This window comes from Vanacampus margaritifer, chromosome 5, assembly GCF_051991255.1.
Source record: "Vanacampus margaritifer isolate UIUO_Vmar chromosome 5, RoL_Vmar_1.0, whole genome shotgun sequence".
Taxonomy (NCBI): Eukaryota; Metazoa; Chordata; class Actinopteri; order Syngnathiformes; family Syngnathidae; genus Vanacampus; species Vanacampus margaritifer.
In genome coordinates this window covers 15,880,704-15,899,670 of record NC_135436.1, presented here as the reverse complement: position 1 = coordinate 15,899,670, position 18,967 = coordinate 15,880,704, and the positions used below count along the sequence as shown (strand labels likewise).

Sequence of the window (18,967 nt, the reverse complement as noted above, 5' to 3'; positions counted from 1 at the left end):
ACCATTTTAACATTCCCCTTAATGTCCTCAGCAGTGAAGTGTATTTTTAGATTGTTAAAATGTTTACCACTCACTTCCTCTCTTTATTTCCCTCTCTTGCCGTGCAGAGCCTGAAGGTATAGTTCACCATGACAAAGCCAATTAGTCAACAATAACAGCATTAAAACTTGTTATCATTATGAGTCATTCCATAATTTGGGAACACACTGTTTTGAAATTTCAGTTTGCTTGAAAGTGTTTATTATATTGTGTTATGTTACATTGGAAATTATGAAGGCAAGGACATGTTTGCTCAACATTTTAAGATCATTTTTAAGATGACGATGAAATGATTGTTTAATGATGTAGAACATTACTTTTTGAAGCCAGTGAGCTGCTCCCTCTCTCTCTCTCTGTGTTACCCAGCTATAAAGTCAGTATTGTCAACTGGAACACAATGGAATGGAATGTTTTCTATACTTTTGGTCTCCTTAGATACTCTGCAGCTTGTACAGATCCACCTAAAGAAGAAGAAAAACGCAATGATTGAGTTTTACATGTTTATGTTTTACATCTATGAAGAAAGCACAATTTTGGACTGGAGCAGATTGGCTGTTGCTAAACTGGCGGACGAGACAGACCTCCAATTAATGTTGGAAAAAGGCTAGATAATGTAGCATGTATCATAGTGCTTCCAATTGTGTGACAAATTAGGATATTTTTGTCTTAAAAATAAAAACACACACACAGGGAAAGGCTGCTCTCTTGTTCTTGTCCAGGCTGCCTCAAAGGAGGCTAAATAAGATGGGGTTCAGAAATTGAATCCAGGAAATATAAAACAAATATCACAGACAGCATTATTATTAATATTTCCCTCTGGATTTTCAGTTTTTGCAGTGTGTGTTCATTGTATGCCATGTCAGAAATGACCAGGCAGTTCATTCTTAAGTCTCTTAGTTCTGTGTGCATGGCATGAACGAAACAAAATGAACAAAAACATCAGGAAACATGTTAAATGTTAATCTAATTTTTTAGCAGCTTTTGCATCTGACACTCTTCTGGGATGATTTCAATGATGTTGGTGCCTTGTGGCAAGATATGGAACATGTTGCCATCGTAACTTTTGACTGCATGGATGGTAAATCATTTAAACATCTTTAGATTATGCACTTGAGATTATAAAATCCATAGTAGCCTACTAGTATGCCATGTGTCCTCACAAATCCCCCTTCCAGGTTGACCAGGCTGCAATGGATGCCAAATGGGAAACAATTTACATAGTATTCTTATTACATATACAATAAAGTTTACTGATAACTATTTGAAACTTGAGCTCGTAAGAGAACCGTTTAAAAAAAAATATATTCATTCAATTTTAAAAGTGGGATTGATAACCAAGCAATGCTTGCTATATGTCAGCATTTGCAAAATGAAGACGATTTGCAATTTTGGTATTAGCAAGAAGCATGAAGTCAATGCGCAAAATTTGCTTTCACGGGCCACTTAGAAAGATGTGGCGGACCGGATCTGGCCCCCGGGCCTTGAGTTTGACACAGGTGCAAAATGTTAACTAGTAGAATTTTAGTTGTAACTACTGCGAAAAAATACATATAGCTGTCAATTGTCAATAATAATAATAATAATTGACGGGATCAACTACGACCCATTCGGGTTAAAGTGAATTTCAAGAATGCTCAAGCGGCTTTCAAAGGTATTATTTTGCAGCATTGCTCTCGCTGCGGACTGATGGAGGCGGACAGCTCCAGAGGCTCATCAAGCGCCACTCATGATGACAAACATCCCCCCCGGCGGCGTCGGAGCGCCTGGCGACGTAAGCACGTGTCACGCCGTCGTAGCCGGACGCGGGAGGCCCCTCGTGGCGGGCTAAGATTACTCCCCCCACTCAGGCACCGTCTCGAAGAAGAGGAGCAGCGCGGTCCGTTTGCGGGATGCAGGTTGCACAGATAATCGAGGCGGCTCTGGCTCTTTTTTGCATTTGGCGGCCGGATGCGCTCCGGAGCGGCTTTTGACTGACTGCCTGCCCGCGTTCGTGCGTCTCCAACTCCTCCCCGCCCTCCGTGTTTACAGTCGTATGTGCCTTCTTTTGGGTCGGGCCGTTTCTCATCACATCAGTACTGCCGTTGTTTTTCGTCTAGCGGTGCGCCACTTTGAGCCAAGCCGCTGCGCAGTCAGCCCCCACCCCCCTTCCTCCTCCTCCTCCTCCTTCTCACCCCGGACCCCGCTTCTCGTCCGACTGGGTCAGGGAGTGTCCGTGTCGCTTCACCAAGGCCGTCTCTCTCAGTCCAGGCCGGCTGGAAGACTCTACCTGGCCTGCCTGCTGGGTGTTTTGCTTCCGCGGTATGCTGACCGGCTCCTGCCGGCCCCAGGGACCAGCGGGACGGGGTGCTGTGGCTCTGTGACCGGGGCGAAGGAGGAGGACATCCCTGTCTTCAAGCGGAGACGGAGGTCCAGCTCCATATCAGCCTCGGAGATGATGGCTCACAGTCAGAGCAACAGCAAGTCCAACCGCAGGACTTCGCTGCCTTGCATTCCACGGGACCAGGTAAGACGTACAGTTGGTGTGGCCATTTCAACCATCATCGTTGTGTGTTTATGACCTCCCAGCGGCCGTGGGCCTGTTTTAACTGCGACACGTGTAGTGTCTTTACGCAAAGTGCACCCGCAGGACGCATCTAGCGGGCAATAACGATGTTTATATTATCCTCACTGGTCATCAAGAGTCATCATGGGCATCCATGTTTGGGGGTGCCACTGGCAGCTACACACGACCCGCCTGATGTTTACTTTCCACTCTGTCATGCTGTTAATGTGGTCATCAGCATGCTGCTGCGCTCATGGGCTCATTTTGTGGCTTCATTGAGTTAGATAGTACAATTACTGTGGACTATTATGTTTTGTGTGTGCACAGAGGGCACAGTTGCATCAACTGATCATGTGCATTGCCCAGAAGTCATGCGCATGTTCACCTACTTAATACATTTACATTTGATCATAATAGTGTTTAAATAAACATTTATTCTTGCCTTTTGTGTGGGGCTAGTTTTGGATCTCATCACTCAATTATGGCTCATGTTCCAGATTGATTGCCTTAAACTATCATCAAGTGTTGCATGTAAATGGTTAATGGATGTATTTAAATGTTAATTCCGAGTTGAAAGTGATGCAGTTGATTGTGTTATGAGTGTTTCTGAGCAACTGTCAATGTTATCACAGCACTCATTCAAAAAAAAAGAAAGAAGAAGCATCAGATTGACCTCTAATTGTTCCATTACTTAGGATGGGCATAATAATCCCCAATTGTTAAAACGTCAGTTGATTGTGCGTATTTATTGTTTATATCTTGAAGCAAGTGAAGCAAAATGGTGCACATTACTTTGCAGTGAACATCAGAGAAGAGCTGTTGAGTCATTCTTTACTAGTTTGCGTTAGATGACATCAGCTATGGCCTACATCCATGCAACATTATTTTGCTCAATCTCAGAACATGGAGTTATAAATTCCTCTATTATAATAAAGTTAATGTTTAAAAAATAAAATTTTAAATGAAATTCTTCTTTCTTTCCCTAATAGTCGACAAAGAAAATGCACTGAAGTTGTTATGAAGACATGACATGATGAAACACAATATATCAACAGAATATGAACATCTAAACAAAAACAATTATCGTGGACCGTACAAGCTGTTGTGTATATTTTACACGCTCAGTTACATTACTGTAGATTAGAAGAACGGCACCAATGTGAGCTTGTGTGTGTCCTTATCTCACTGCATGCTTTTTTTTTTTAATTTTCAAGTTTATGTGAGCAGCAAAACAAAATATTGTATGTAACACAAATACTAAGCACATTAGCTTGACTGTGGAAAATTAAAGAAGACTACATATTGAAAGTGTGTGAAAACATTATATTTTTGATTACGGTTGGAAGAAGGAAGATCAAACAGTCGCCCGGGAGTTTCTTTTGATTCTTTTAATGTGTCGCCTAGAAGTGAGGTCATCTGGCGGAAGCTATTAAAAAAGTGCCACCAGATGACGTTGCTGCTAGGCGACGAGCCGGGAGAGCCATGCTTGCAACTAGTCGACGTGTAAGACTCCCGAGTTTTTGCCACTTAACTCAGTCTGAAGTGCGACGGCGACATTAGATAACACATGTTCTAGGTCATGTCATGGGTGGTGTCTGGTTGGTGCTGGATTTCACTTTCCTTTCTTTTCTTTGGTCCTTCCTCGGGTCTCCTGACGGCCTCACGGCTCTGGCTGGGTTCTGGAGTGTTCGGTTTAGGTGAACGGTATGGGATTTTTTAATAGGTTTTAGGTGAACTAATGAATACACACTCACACGCACACACGCACATGCACATACATACATAAAAAAAAAAGAGAGAGAGAGAGAGAGAGCAATGATGATGACATGTCAGATCTGTAAAATTACCGAATGAACAATACTGAGCTCTCCAGGAAAAAAAACAAAAAAAAGATAACACATGTTCTAATTTTTTGGTTTATATATAAAAAAATATAGTACATAGTACAACCCTGTTTAAGTTTCAGCCAGTCGAACCAACCACTAAACCACAAACAATTTACATGTATCTACAGTCTCTATCCATCCATCCATATTGACTTACAGATAAAAGCAAGTGGTTAAGTGGCTTGTTATGCTATGGCTGGAATACTTCTTAACATGAATTCAAGCCACAAATTCCCTTTAGAAGTTGTCAACTTGGCAAAAAAGGGATGGAAAGTGAGACCATCTTGGCTTTATTTAAGACATTGTGATTAGCATCTAACTACAAACACAGTGTTTAGGCCATTGCGTTGTCCTTTAGCATGTCCACATACGTCCTATCATGTCCCATATAAGCAGTGAGTCATGCTTTTGCAGCCGGACCAATATAAGTTATTGCAGGCCAGGTACCACATTAGATGCACCCTAGCATGCTAGATGTTTGTTGTATAACTCTGTCTTTAAAACGCCAATAGAAACAATTTAGGAAAGAGCAGGCAATTACCACAACAACTTTCTGGGCAATTGCATTGATTTTCTGATTTAAGGAGGAGAATTTTGTTTGAGATGCTTGGCTTCACTAGAGCCAGTGAGTCGTTGCTGTTTTTTCTTATATTGGAGCATATCCAGGGCTTTGTCTTGTATTCTGAAAATGCTACATGCGTTGAATAGAAGAGAGCTGACACATGACCCTTTCCATTTAATTTAAGGCTCTTCAGAATTAGAGGAGCAACTGCAGTAGTTATTTTCTGAAACAAAAATAAAAATGAAAATGCAAGTTAACATTTAATGTTTATATACGGTGGGCTGTACACTAAAAAAGTTGGATGCTAATGTTATTTTAACTGTTACAAAAATGCTAAAGAAATGTTACCGAATATATGAACCCTGGAACCAACAAGCTCCCATGTAGCTCCTTGTAGCTGCCTTTTTATTCACATCTCTGAAATCATTGTGTGAAGTATCATAAATAATTTCTTCTCCTTCTTCTCCATGTTGATTGATAGCGCAATGTGTGTAGCAATGAAACCTCCGCTGATTGGTTGTAGGACCCGGCGGCAAAAGCTGAACATTTTTAAACTCGGAAGACAGTTGGCAAGAATTTGCCAAAGCAATGTAGTTACCTGATATGCTAACAGTTAGCCTGATTCTTCACCACTGCTACTACTACTTTGTACTTAAGCTAGCCTTTTCTCCTCTTAGATTTTCTGGCAGTGCTGCCTCGCTCAGGTCTATTAAGGTACTGCGACAGACTTCTGGTTTTGGGCGGAAGACCTTTTTGTTTGTGAAAAAAATAGTGTAGAAAAGTGTGTGGTTCACTTTGTTGGTCATTTCCAAAGCACACCACACACTACAGTATAGGAACAATAACAACACACATTGTGATTTTGTTTATACAGTATTTGCACATGGATGGTTTGTCACATTTAAAAAATCGATTCAGATGTTAACAATATTTGTGCGCACATCAGGTTCTAGGTAGAGGCCTGTAGATAATGAAGCTCTCCAGAGTGCAGTTGTACCTGCAAGAAGCAGGGTTTTCATCAAGCATTTTTGATGCAGTATTTATGAAGCCGGCTGGTGTAGCCTGCCAACCCAGAGGCAAGACAGGCACTTTATTGGACCGGAATCAGGAACATATTTCCAGTTCTTCGCTGACTTTATTCATGTATTTATTTTAGTTTTGTTATTAATTTTTTTCTGTTGCTGTCTGTGGTCAAACACATCCATGATGTTGTAATAGTGATGAATGAGTATGATGCTATTGAGTTCAATTATTCAAATGTTTTGACGTGCAGTACAGTAGTTTCCTGAGAATTTTCTGAGCTCAAACTTTCTGAAAACCTTCAGTCATTTCGCCAGTGACATTTTATGAGAAAAAAGTCAGGACAACTATAGTAATCTGTTACTCTTTGAGATAACAGTACACTTCCGAAGTAACTATGTCATAGTCACATCATGTACAGAAGAAAGAGAGAAAAACACAATGACCCACGTTGTGTTACCGCTTACCACTGTGATATAGCAAAATTGAAATTACTGCAGTACATTTAAGACAAACAAACGGAGAACACAAGGCTCGCAAACAATAAATAGATATGCTTGATGTGGTTCATTACACAACTGTGAAACTATGTATTCATTGAGCTAGCTTAGGGTGACCAAATGTCCTCTTTTGCCTTGACATGATCACTTATTTATTGTGTTGAATATGACTGACTGCATGACAAATGAGAGGCGGAGTCCACCGTGTTGTTACCGCGGCTGGTAGACTGCGGACTGCTTCCAAGTCGATTGCGAGGAGTGTAGGCTGAAAAAAAAGCCGGGTTTTGAACGTGTGTGTGTACCCTACTTATTGTTATATTTATAAAAAGAAAGAAACAAAAATAAATCTGCTATTTAAGTATCTCACTTTCTGCACATCCAAATAAGACGTTGAGGTGTGTTGGCGGCCCAAAAACTTAGCTCAGTGGTAGCGTTCTGCGCTTCCGAACCGGAGACCCAAAAAAAAAAGTAGATCTTGGGGCTAAAAAGACTCGGCTATGAACATTATGCTCTTATTTATTCATTTGGCAAGTAAGATTTCAAAAGAGAATTATGTTTTTGTTTTTATTTCTACACATACAGAGGAGGCACATGTTCATGTCATCGTTGAGTCAACTTTGACTATTATTTAGGTATCTTGAGGTCGTACCAAGTGTTCTCTTTTTTGTAACTTATAATATTGTCACTCTACTAGCTAGTTGCGACACCACAGCCACATATCGCCAGATTACGGCACTATCATGAATCTGAGGACCCGGTTGCACCATACAGCAGAGAAAGGATAAGGAAGGATGGTAGTGTGGTGAAAAGTGAATAAATACAAGTCGGTATTGAATACAGCATACTCACACTAGTCAGACAATCACCCGCTGAGTTTCAAGCTCAATCATGGTTTACTTCCCCAGCCCAGTTGGAAGAGAGCATGTTTGCTCATGCATGAGAACTGAAGGTCAATCAATACGATGGTTCCTCCCACCAGTTAATAATGATAAGCGACAGTTGAAAGTATGCCTTTGAGACTGGACTATTTTGAGAGAAGGTAGCTGGTGAAGTTGTATTAATAAGGAATTTCACATGAATACATTGCAAAAGTGTGTATAAAAAAAGAAGAAGACAAAAACAAAACTATGAACTAGCAGTCAGGTTCATCAAATCCTTCAAGATTGCACTTCAATCTTAAGAAAAGTGCAACGCTATTCAGGAGTAAATGTTTTTTTTTCCTGAAATATTTGACCCTTTCCAAATAGAGGTCAGATCTCGGATAAGGCAATGCTCTGTTGCATAACATCGTCATCATCACATCATTTGCAGTATCTGTGTCAGAGGGGGGCCTGGAGGGAGGGAGACTTTCAGAAGATTTTAAAGCAAAGACATGTGTTCAGAAGTCTATTTGAGGGGAGGCCCACATTCTCTGTTTGACGCAAATGAATTTCCTGAGAGACGCACAACCTGTTCTCGTTTCCGGGGCTCGCTGAGTTCATCAAGGCTTATCAGTGCTTCCTTAGGGACCGCTGAGAAAATTGCTCCTCATTTCAAATAAATACACAACATTTTGAGAGTTTAAATGCTCGATAGGAAGCCAACAACGTTTGAATTAATGGAATAAATGTGGCATCCACAATGTTCTCTTAAATAAATTGACACATTCCCTCAGAAGACCTTGTAAAAGAGCAAATGGGCTGGAATTATACAAAACTTTAACATTCATGGATCATCAATCACTCTTTTAAAGTATGTGCTGTCATTCCTCTCATGCTTTTCTCAAACTCTTTGAGAGGAAGGTGCTTTTGAAATATTCATGATGTAATTCTTATAAGTACCAGAATGATACCAATAATGATCTGTCCGACTTGCAGCATGCATCAAAGTAACTTAGACACGTCAAATGTACTGTCTGAAGAAAGACGCACCAAAAAACATCAAAGCAAAAGCTTTTCCTTGATATATTTCATTTTAAGTAAATAATAGATTAGGTGCTTGCAGAAAATATACTGTATATCTTCTGCCTTTTTCAGTATAACAGAAGCAGGAACCTCCCATTTTGAGACCATTAGGATGTGTAGCAATATATTGGGTCATATTACTAGTCAAAACATACATACTGTGTGAGTATATTTGTGTTTCAAACCACATTTTGTTATTTTTCTACACTGTATCACAGAAAGCTCACAATCTTGCTTGTATGTTGCATATTGTCGCTGCTATGTGAAAAACACTTATGTCCATTTTTTTTTTCAATTATTACGTTTTTACGTTTTTGGGATGTCTGCATTCAGTTTCATCCCCAATACATAAAAATGATTTTTTTTTAAAGACAAAAATGGACATAAGTGTTTTTCACATAACAGTGATGATATGTTAGATCCTGAAATTCATATATATATATACATATATATATATATATATATATATATATATATGCACACATAGTGTACATAAATCTGGATTTCCAACACCATACTTATGCTACTACATGCTAATGTGTACCAAAAAAACGTAGTGGGCATATTTCTTGAAAACTACAAATATCAAAACATAAGAAATGGAAATAAGAAATCAGATTACATTGTACATGCATATATTGTACATGCAAATACAACTGGTGCATTATTAGAAAAATTAAAAAATTGTAGAGAATGCTGTCATGTTAACCAGACAAAAATATGCTTTCCCCAAAACTAAATACATGTTTATGCACCGGTCAACACCTTGATTAAGAGCAAAGTAAAACTAAGCCTCCACAAAGCTCTCAATATTATTAATGCATTACATTCACATTGACAATAACATCCTCATAATTAATGTCTGCCTGCATTAGACTTGGTTAAAGAAGTTGACATTTATGGTCAATATCAGCTCTAAACATTTTTCATTTTTACATTCAGCACTTGCTTTCTCCAAACAAAATAACAGTAATCGGTTCTGGTCTTACTTAGCAAGTTGAATGGTGCAGGCAAAAGTTTGTGTTTAGAGGACAAACAAAACAAAACAATTAAAAAAAAAAAAGTAATTATTTAAAAAAATATTGCAACCAGTTCAGGGTGTACCCCGCCTACTGCCCGAAGCCAGCTGGGATAGGCTCCAGCAACCCCCGCGACCCTTGTGAGGACAAGCGGTTAAGAAAATGGATGGATGGATGAAAAATATTGAAGAAAAAAATCTCCAAATATGCGACTCCGAACCACTTTACTGTCGACTTTTACAACGCAGTAAACGTGAAGCAAATTAATGAAATGCCTGCAGTTTGGCATCATTTTAATTCAGAAAGTGCAATCGGGGCGGCATGGCTCAGTGGTAGAGTGGTCGTCTCGCAACCCTGAGGTTGTCGGTTAGATCCTAGGCCATTGTGACCTTGTCAAAGTATCCTTGAGCAAGATACTGAATCCCCAGTTGCTCCTGATGCTGCGTCATCACTAGGTGAATGAGTAGTCATAATGAAAAAAAAACCCCGTTATGAATAAAAAGTGTGCATTTGGCCTGCAAAATGTGCTAGTGACCAAACTGGCTGGATGGAACTTCACTGCATGACAGCGGAGAGATCTTGGAGGGAGGTTTAAGGGAAAGGCAAAGTGTTGAAAGACGGGGGAGGAAACGAGAGAGGGAGGGAGGTGGTTGGCTGCCAAGCACAGCAGAAGTGTTGATGGTAAAAGGACAACGAGTCAGTCGTAGCGCTCAAACTAAACACAAGTGGACTCAGATACGGGTCGGTTTGTCGGGGCTTGTGTTTGTTTGTCACCAGGCGATGCGAATGTGGCTCCATGCCATAATGCTTTCACGCGGAGAGGCGAGTTCCAGGGGGAAAAAAAGAGCAAAAAAGAAAAAGTGTGAAAGGAAGCTGCCACAGCTTGCTACTAAAAGGCAGCAGCAGCAAATACTTTTAACCCGGCCTGTATACACATGCACACTCTGACAAACATATAGTGGCTTCCCTGCTGGCTGTCCAGATGAGGTTTGGTGGCCCTGGACAAGGATTGCCTTGTTACTGACTCAATGGCGTGTTTTAGCTCCAAAATATGCTCGGTGAGAGGCAGGCGGGCTTGGCCGAGGCACGTAACATGTTGAATCGACTGTAAATCCATCCATACATACATCTGTACACTTTCTACTTAACAGTCTCACGCCTGTTAGTCAGTCAGGTAGCGCTGTCCTTTTATTTGACTTTTGCCTACAGTATGAAGAGAATGTCACCCATTTGAGCACAGATGTCTGCCAAGGCTGAGCTGTTAACAAAAGTGGGGGAGAAAAAATTGGTTTGCTTGTTAGCTTTTTCATAGAGGATGCTAAGCAGACGGGGCGGTGTCATTATGATCAGCACTGTTAACCCGAATAAGTTAGCAGAGCTAAAAAAAAAAAAAGTGAGGTAATCGCCAGTTCCAGCCTCACATTTTTTGAGTTGTTGCCTCACTTTTTTGAGTTGATCAACTCAAAAGTTAAAGTTTTACAGAACTTGAATGGTTTGATTACACCCAATTATTTGTTTTGCTACATACAGTAGTTACTTAAAAGCTTATTCTCAGTTACTAATTTATAAATGTTATAAAAACACTGGATTAAGTTAACAGAAGTCCAAACCATAAGTACACTGTGTGTCCTCACGAGAATCCCGGGAATGCTGGAGCCTATCCCAGCTGTCTTCGGGAAGTAGGCGGGGTTCACCCTGAACTGGTTGCCAGCCAATCGCAGGGCACACACAGACAATCTAGGGACAATTCAGTGTTCAATTAACATACCATGCATATTTTTCGGAATGTGGGAGGAAACTGGAGTACCCGGAGAAAAACCACGCAGGAACATAGAAAACATGCAACCTCCAGCCAGGAAGGCCAGAGGGCCGGATTTGATCTCGCAACCTCTGGACTAAGAGGCAGACATGTTAACCATTTGGCCACCATGCCGCTAGCTATAAGCATATGTTTATAATCTAACATATATGATTATTAATTTATATAAACCAGATAGGAAACTAAGAACAAATTATCATTTACAATGTCAACTAAAGGGGGTTAAAATAAAATTACAAATTAATAAGTAAAATAAATTCTGAAATATCAGCTAATTTATGTTTTTAAGTTACCCCAAAACTAGTATAGTTCAATTTAATCAAATCAAAACTTTTTAGTACAAATTACTCATAAAAGCATACAAAGTTACATCAACTGAAAAAAGTTAAGTTAGTAATAGTTTTCATAAAACTTTTAATAATTTGTACTTAATCTATTTGATTATTTTGAATGTTTGGGTTTACAGTGAGAAACAGAAATATTTTTGGAATTAATTAAAAAAGGTAATATTAATGCAATTTTAGATGGAGAACAGCAAAGAAACGCTATGGTTGATCAAGAATTACAAAAGCAAACTCATACGATGTCATCGCACGGCATAGCTTCCTGATTTTCTTCTTCTTTTAAATTGCTGGTGGATCCCCTCTCTATGGTGTATACTGCCACCTACAGCGTCGGAGTACCCTCTCAATATTGGCAAAAGAAGAACAAATGAAAACGGGCATAAGTCGCATGTCCGTTTTGCGCATTTTCAGTACATTTGCTTAAAAAAATTCAAAACAATTGGATAGAAACCTGACTATTGATATATAGGGTAGACTCATTATTATATTGGGTGACTTCATTCAGCTAATAAGCACAGACGGACCCCTATGTAATCTTCTCAAAGAAATGATTGATGATAAAATGGTTGACTTTTTTCTTCATTGTGTTTTCCAAGGCATTACTGTGTCTTATAACAAGGTTACCGAGAAGGGAAACAAAAAGGAAGAATGCGTAAAAGGACTTGATGATTTGCATGGTTAGTCCTCAGGACTGTTATTTTTCCAGATCAAATCTATTTTTGCAATTTAGGAAAATACATCTACTGTACCTATTTTCTTATACAGCTTAGTCTGTTCATGATGACGGTTACATGGAAGTTGGGGCTGATTTGAATATTTAAACTACATCCAAGAATTGTCACCTGTCAGTCACATGACTAACCCATAAAAACGCCAACACACCACACTTTGATCTCCTACGTGAACTCCAGCAAATCAGTTTGTCCTTCTGCCATGTCAAGGATTGTGCACCTCTCGCACACTTTTTGGAAAGGAGTGCTTTCATACAGTTATAAGGTCGGCATTAGGATCAGGAGTGTGCCAGGTGATTTCTTGTCTGTTTCTGAATATTCAGCCCATGCCCATTTGTCTCTTAGTGTGACCAAAGTTTTGTACTTAACTTCTTTGTGCCTTCACTTTTTTTTATTCTTGCTATCCTCCTGGTTACCCTCACTCTTCTCGCTGTTCTGCTCATCGCTTGGCAACTTTTTCTTTCTATCGTTAACTACTGTACTTGAAGTTGTTTTGGACGTTACAAATATTTATGAAACCTTACTGGCATCTGTTCTGTGCGCTGCGGTCCATCACACAAACTCACAACAGCACTGCTAACCACTGTTCTGCCCAGTGCAATTACTTATCTAAAAAAAACATTTTTTATTATGGTTCAGTGCAAATTAGGTCATTATTTAGTCCTTCCTTCTTGTACAGTATTCACAATCAAGCATGGCAAATGACTGTATACTCAAAGTACCCTTACAAGCACATGTCAGTTAAATATTTATTGCAAATGCTACCAAGTGTTTCTACTGAGTGTCTTACTGGACAGCTTTTGTGTAAATGCATGTGTTTACTTCCTTGTGGCTTGTGCTCTATCAAGTCTCCTGACAGTGTGTATGTCCAGTTTGCCTGTAGGTTACCCAATTAGATAATAAAGGGTAAAATTGAATCCCATGCATCTGGGTGTGCTTTTATTTCTGTCTTCCACTGTGGCTTATAATAGCTTATAACGCTCAGATGCGTGTCTCACTCACATTTGCTGCAGGCACACATTGATGACGTATATAGAGTAGCTAAGTGCTAGAGGTTATGTTGCCTTTGTAGGGAGACTGTCAGCTGGTCTGTGATGTCATATGTTGCATAGTAGTAACCTTCCTTTTCCTCTCTGAAACATTATCCTATCACATTTGAATATCACACATTACACATATTATTTTTATGGTCATATAAAGGACCCTATTTTCATGACCATGGCAAGTCTAGCACAAAGCCTGGTTTAACTATCTGCATGGAGTTATGTTTCTTTGTGTATTTTTGCAGATGTGTGCAGTTAGAAATGTTTGTGCCGTTGTGGGCGTGAACACAGCCAACTTGCTTCCCGGCTAAGAGAAGCAATTCTTCTCATTTCCTTTAAATCCACCGCCAGAGAGGCACATGGTCTTTGTGGTAGAACATGCTCATTGTATGTTTAAAAGGAGCTGCAAGAAGATCTCCACTTGCGGATTATGTAAAGCGATTACAGATCACTGCTGTGAAGTCTTCGATCCTGATCGTTTGTGCCCCTCCTGGAGGGTGTAGCAAATGTTCGCTCAGCCATACATAAACAAGTAAGGAAAAAGTACAAAAAGAGCAAGAGCAAAAACCAACAAGCAGGAGCCCCCTACAAACAGTGATAATTTTGTCAAAAAATTTTCATCATATTTTTCAGACATATTTTTCTTTTTTAGTTAAAATTAAACGGAAAACTAAAATAGAAGCCATTCATTGAGACGATAACAATAACTAAAATTGACAATTTCGTCACTGACTAAAACAAAAATGAAAACAACAACACAGTGCTGAAAATTCACACAATCCAATCAGAAGAAATGGAACGCGGGTGGGAGAAAGAATCACTCAGAAACTGTTCACTGCACTTCATTTAGTAATGTTCAAACATGTTTACATTCATTGCGCAGCTGTAAAATCAATCTCAAGCAATTATGCCCTTTTTTTTTTTATTTAGGTGAAAACTAACTTATATTATTGTCAGTTCAACATGTTCCATTGAAACAATTAATAAAGACACCGTTGTATTAAATGTGTCTTGCGTGTTAAACTACAGTTACAAATAGGTGTGTTATAATTTTCTGTTTAAAAGTTGAAATGTATGCTGAAGGAAAATATCGACTAAACCGTCAATTTAGTTGACTAAAATTGCTCTTTTTTGTTGTTGACTAAAATTGGATTAAAACTAAAATACTATCAGATGACCAAATTATGACTAAAACTTTAATTAATTTTAGTCAAAAGACAATAACTAAAACCAAATTAAAATTTCTTGCCAACAAACAAACATTTTTGCTAGCAATCAGCACTACTGCACACGCTGCTTCGCACCATAATAACTATGAATATATAATTAAGATATGAAAATACCTGTATCCCGTGTCCCGGCAGATTTGACCAACCTCATTGTTTTGTTCCGATAATACACAGGTTCGTCTTAGCGTCCAGTTTTGTCATTTTGTATATGTCAATCACACAGTTGTCATAGCGATTCATACGATAAACCCATCAAAAGGGAATAGTTACATTCCTTCCCATTTACTTATAAATTCATGTTTACTTTGTCATTTGCTTCCGCTTCTTATCGATAGCATTAAATACGCATTAACCAAAACTAGAAGTACTTCCTGTTTTCGCATCTAAGAAGGGAAGTCCTACTAGCCACTGCAGTCGCTACTCGCCGGTCAGACAAAGCGAGCTGAGCTTTCAAGTGGTATATTTCCAGTGTTACAATGTGTGAGTGTAAGGTAAACGGCACAGCCATCTATCTTACCAACAGCTGTCGGGACAGAGCAAAAAAGGTTAGATAACGGTGAGTGCATGGACTTGTTTATCCATCCATCCATCCATTTTCTTGGCCGCTTTTTCCTCACTAGGGTCGCGGGGGTGCTGGAGCCTATCCCAGCTGGCTTCGGGCAGTAGGCGGGGTACACCCTGAACTGGTTGCCAGCCAATGGACTTGTTTAGCGCTTTTGAACTGTCAACCAAGATAGCATTTAGCATTTAGCGACTTAGTGACAACCCCCCGTCAGCCGTCTTTCGCTCGCAGCTCCACTCTATTCATCCTTTAAAAAAAAAACATTTTTTTCTTTCACTATTTATCCTTTAAAAAAAAATCTTTATTTTCTTTGCTCTCTTTAACACAATAACTTCAATGGGCCTGCTAGCAAAACTCCATCTCCCACTTTTGATCCTTTGTTTTATCAACACCATATTACTCATATCGATACAACTAGTAGGTGATTCATTTTCAATAACAAAACAAGTCAAAAATAAAAGGTTTATGCTCGTGTTTGTATCTGATTTGTGTATTTTTCTGTACTATACTGTAGTTATAAACCTCTTTTTAAACACTGCGAGTGATTCACACTTTTTCAATTCTATTGCAAAATTATTCCATAAATTGATACCTAAAAACACACATTTGCTTTGTTTGTTCTTATCTTGGATTTTTTATTTTTATTTTTTAATGATTTGTGCCCCTTAATTTATAACAATAACCCTCTTTGATCTTGAACAGCCTCTGGATACTGTGACAAAGTTGGTTATTGTATTCTTTGTACATTATTTGTGCTGTTTTGAGTTCCTAATGGAGGAAAATAGTTTCATGGGTGTGGACCTAAAATGCCCGACACCGTCAATGTCAATCAATGAAAGCAGAAAGCTGAGAGAGAGAAGTGGGTTACGGACGCTGTGACGCACTCTGCTCTTGCAGTAATAGGAGTTGGATGACAAGCTGGCGTCAGTAGCCTTACATGGCTACAACAACGTGCGGTAAAAGCACTCCACTTAGCCCCGTGCAGCCTTGAAGGGTGGAGGGAGGATGGGAGATGCTCTGAGGAAATGATGTGTGTGAATTTCAAATGAGCTTCGTGCATGCGGGACTTGTTAGCATGTGATGCATTTTAGTTAGTGAAGTAAAGATGACACGTAGACGTCACAGGGGATGGAATGTGCACTGTTATTAGCCTAACTTTTTTCTTTTTGTTTGGTACCCTGCTAGTAGCTATACAAGGTGAGGTTTGCTTATGTTTGTTTGAACTCACATTTTAGAATTAGTGTACAGTATTTGGGACCACACAGAGCCCTCACCTCAACCCTAACAAATATAAATGTTATGAACACGATCATATCCTCACTCGAAATACTGTATAGGTCAATAATACGCATTATGCACACACACACACAAGTCTGTAGTCTCTCAGTGTAGTAACAAAAAACATGTTATGCATCACACAGGGAGGATGCAAAAAGGACGTGCACAAATGTGAATTTGCTGACAGATGCATGCATGCATTTACTTGACATTACATGCAAAGGCTTAGTCATGCAACCCCTCTGTGACACACACACACTCACACACACTTGCCTGAGGTGGTGTCCATGGCTGCCATCAGCACAATCCATTCACAAGGGGCACAAAAGGGTGGAGATGAAAAATGAGATAAAAAGGATGTTATTCCTTACTAATAATAGGAATTGGTATATAATTTTGAGTACTGCTCCACTTATTTAAAGTCATAATGAGGACATACTAACAGTAATTTGTGATTTTTTAAAAGTGTGTTTTTGTTAGACTTTTTAGTTTCACTATAATGCTCAGAAGACACCTGTTTTGACGTCACAGTTTTTCTCTTCACACACACACACACTCATGCAGATGAGGTGAGCATGTAATTAGATCAGTAAGCACCGGCCAGTGCGGTCTGGTTTCACGGGGCCTCCTGAGATGTGTATTGGGAACAATTAGCATCATTGAGCAGCGCTAATGTGGTTTTGTGCAATGATGAGGATGTGGGAGGAGGAAGGTGGAGTCGTCATCGTCACATCCACTCTCATTCACACACACGTTCACATGAAGTCACATAGAAAGGCAGTGGTAGGCTGCATTTGTTTGTATAGAAAATGAATGCATAGAAAACATACGATTGATTGTATTAATTTCTCACAATTTTCTCAAATGTTCTCCAATTATGATACAGGAAATGCATAGGATCGTCTCGTATGCCGAGAAACGTTTCTTGGGAGGAGCAATATGGCGGCCTCGCGACTTCAAATCTTGGCCTATTGACTATCCAGTCAAATATTCAGATCAGTGGTATTAGCTCAGCTTAGCCATCATGCTAATGCTAGCATGTTAAATTCTTATGATTGTTCAAATTTTAGTTTCATGCTACAGTAGTTATTAATTATTATATTAGCAATTAACTTGTCATCGTAACGCTAGCGCGGAATTAAATCCCTATTTTAGCGGCCCACGACATATCCTAAAATCGCATCTGCTATTAATAAATGTGTTTTATCTGCTGTAGAGCTTTTCTATATATGCAAATTAGCTGTTTACAGTTAAACAAGTAACAACATTTCTCTTCATAAGACTGTGGTGAATAAAAGTAATCGATTTTTACAAGCAGAAATCTGCTATATCTCAAGGTCAAAATTGTGAACTTGTCAACTTTGTAGAAAGTTGTTCACGTAGCAGTTGTTAAAGAGAAACAAACTGAAATAAACAATATGCAATTGCTTGATTGACGGATTTTGGTCTGCAAGATAAATTAAAGTGGAAACATTTGAAAGTGGCCCTTGCATCCTTCGATTTTTTTTATATGTGGCCCTCACAAAAAAAAGTTTGGATACACCCTGCACTAAATGCTAATTGTCAATGCTAAGTACCATGTGGCCTGCAAATGTGATGCTGGCTGTGTCAGAACATTTGCTGGTATATACTCTGTACCTACTGCAGCTTTCTTTCATATTTAGTCCTAACCTGCAGTGCAGGAAAGAAAGGTCACTAACTCTAAATTTATTTATTTATTTTTTTAACTCTGAAAGCCACGTCCTATCTCATCATTTGACTGCTATGGCAAGCAAATTGTAAAATGATTTCAGTTAGAGGATGAGTGGGGTTTTGGTGGATGGTGTGTTGTATTCACATCAACTCTCGGTAGTGACAGAAAGTGATGAGTCGTTTTCTTCATCAGTAGCTCCTGCTCCTCTTTTATTTTTAGATGGAAGCACGAGGGCAAGTAAAGAAGAGACAGCAAATGAAGAGTGTGCTACTTCTTTTTTTCCCTCATTTTGCAATGCACTGGCAGTAGTTGCACAGCTCTTCCACTGTAGTTTGTATCTATACTGTATAGTTGCTGACTGTAGCTTGTGTTGAGCAGATCCCAGGTCAGTAACCTATAAACACCAACGACGGGTGTGTTGACAATGTGTTTTTCAGCTTGCACGCTTCATTTAGAGCATCTTGTAAAATGACTGACAATTAATGAAACATCGGATGTATACTGTAGCATAATAATAGTAATAATAATAATCCATCCATCCATCCATTTTCTTGACCGCTTTTCCTCACAAGGGTCGCGGGGGTGCTGGAGCCTATCCCAGCTGGCTTCGGGCAGTAGGCAGGGTACACCCTGAACTGGTTGCCAGCCAATCACAGGGCACACAGAGACAAACAACCATACTCACAATCACACCTATGGACAATTTGGAGTGTTCGATTAACCTGCCATGCATGTCTTTGGAATGTGGGAGGAAACC

General features: G+C 39.4%; 1 protein-coding gene across 3 annotated transcripts in view; it reads left to right on the top strand.

The window, feature by feature from the left end:
• Positions 1–1,840: 1,840 nt before the first annotated feature.
• The window catches only part of LOC144052210 (cGMP-inhibited 3',5'-cyclic phosphodiesterase 3A-like), a 49,070-nt gene continuing 31,943 nt past the window's right edge, over positions 1,841–18,967 (top strand). For all 3 annotated transcript variants that reach the window (XM_077566095.1, XM_077566094.1, XM_077566093.1), the window contains exon 1: positions 1,841–2,542. In XM_077566095.1, the coding sequence (XP_077422221.1) occupies positions 2,072–2,542 (471 nt within the window). In that variant the 5' untranslated portion in view covers positions 1,841–2,071. The remainder of the gene's footprint in view (positions 2,543–18,967) is intronic.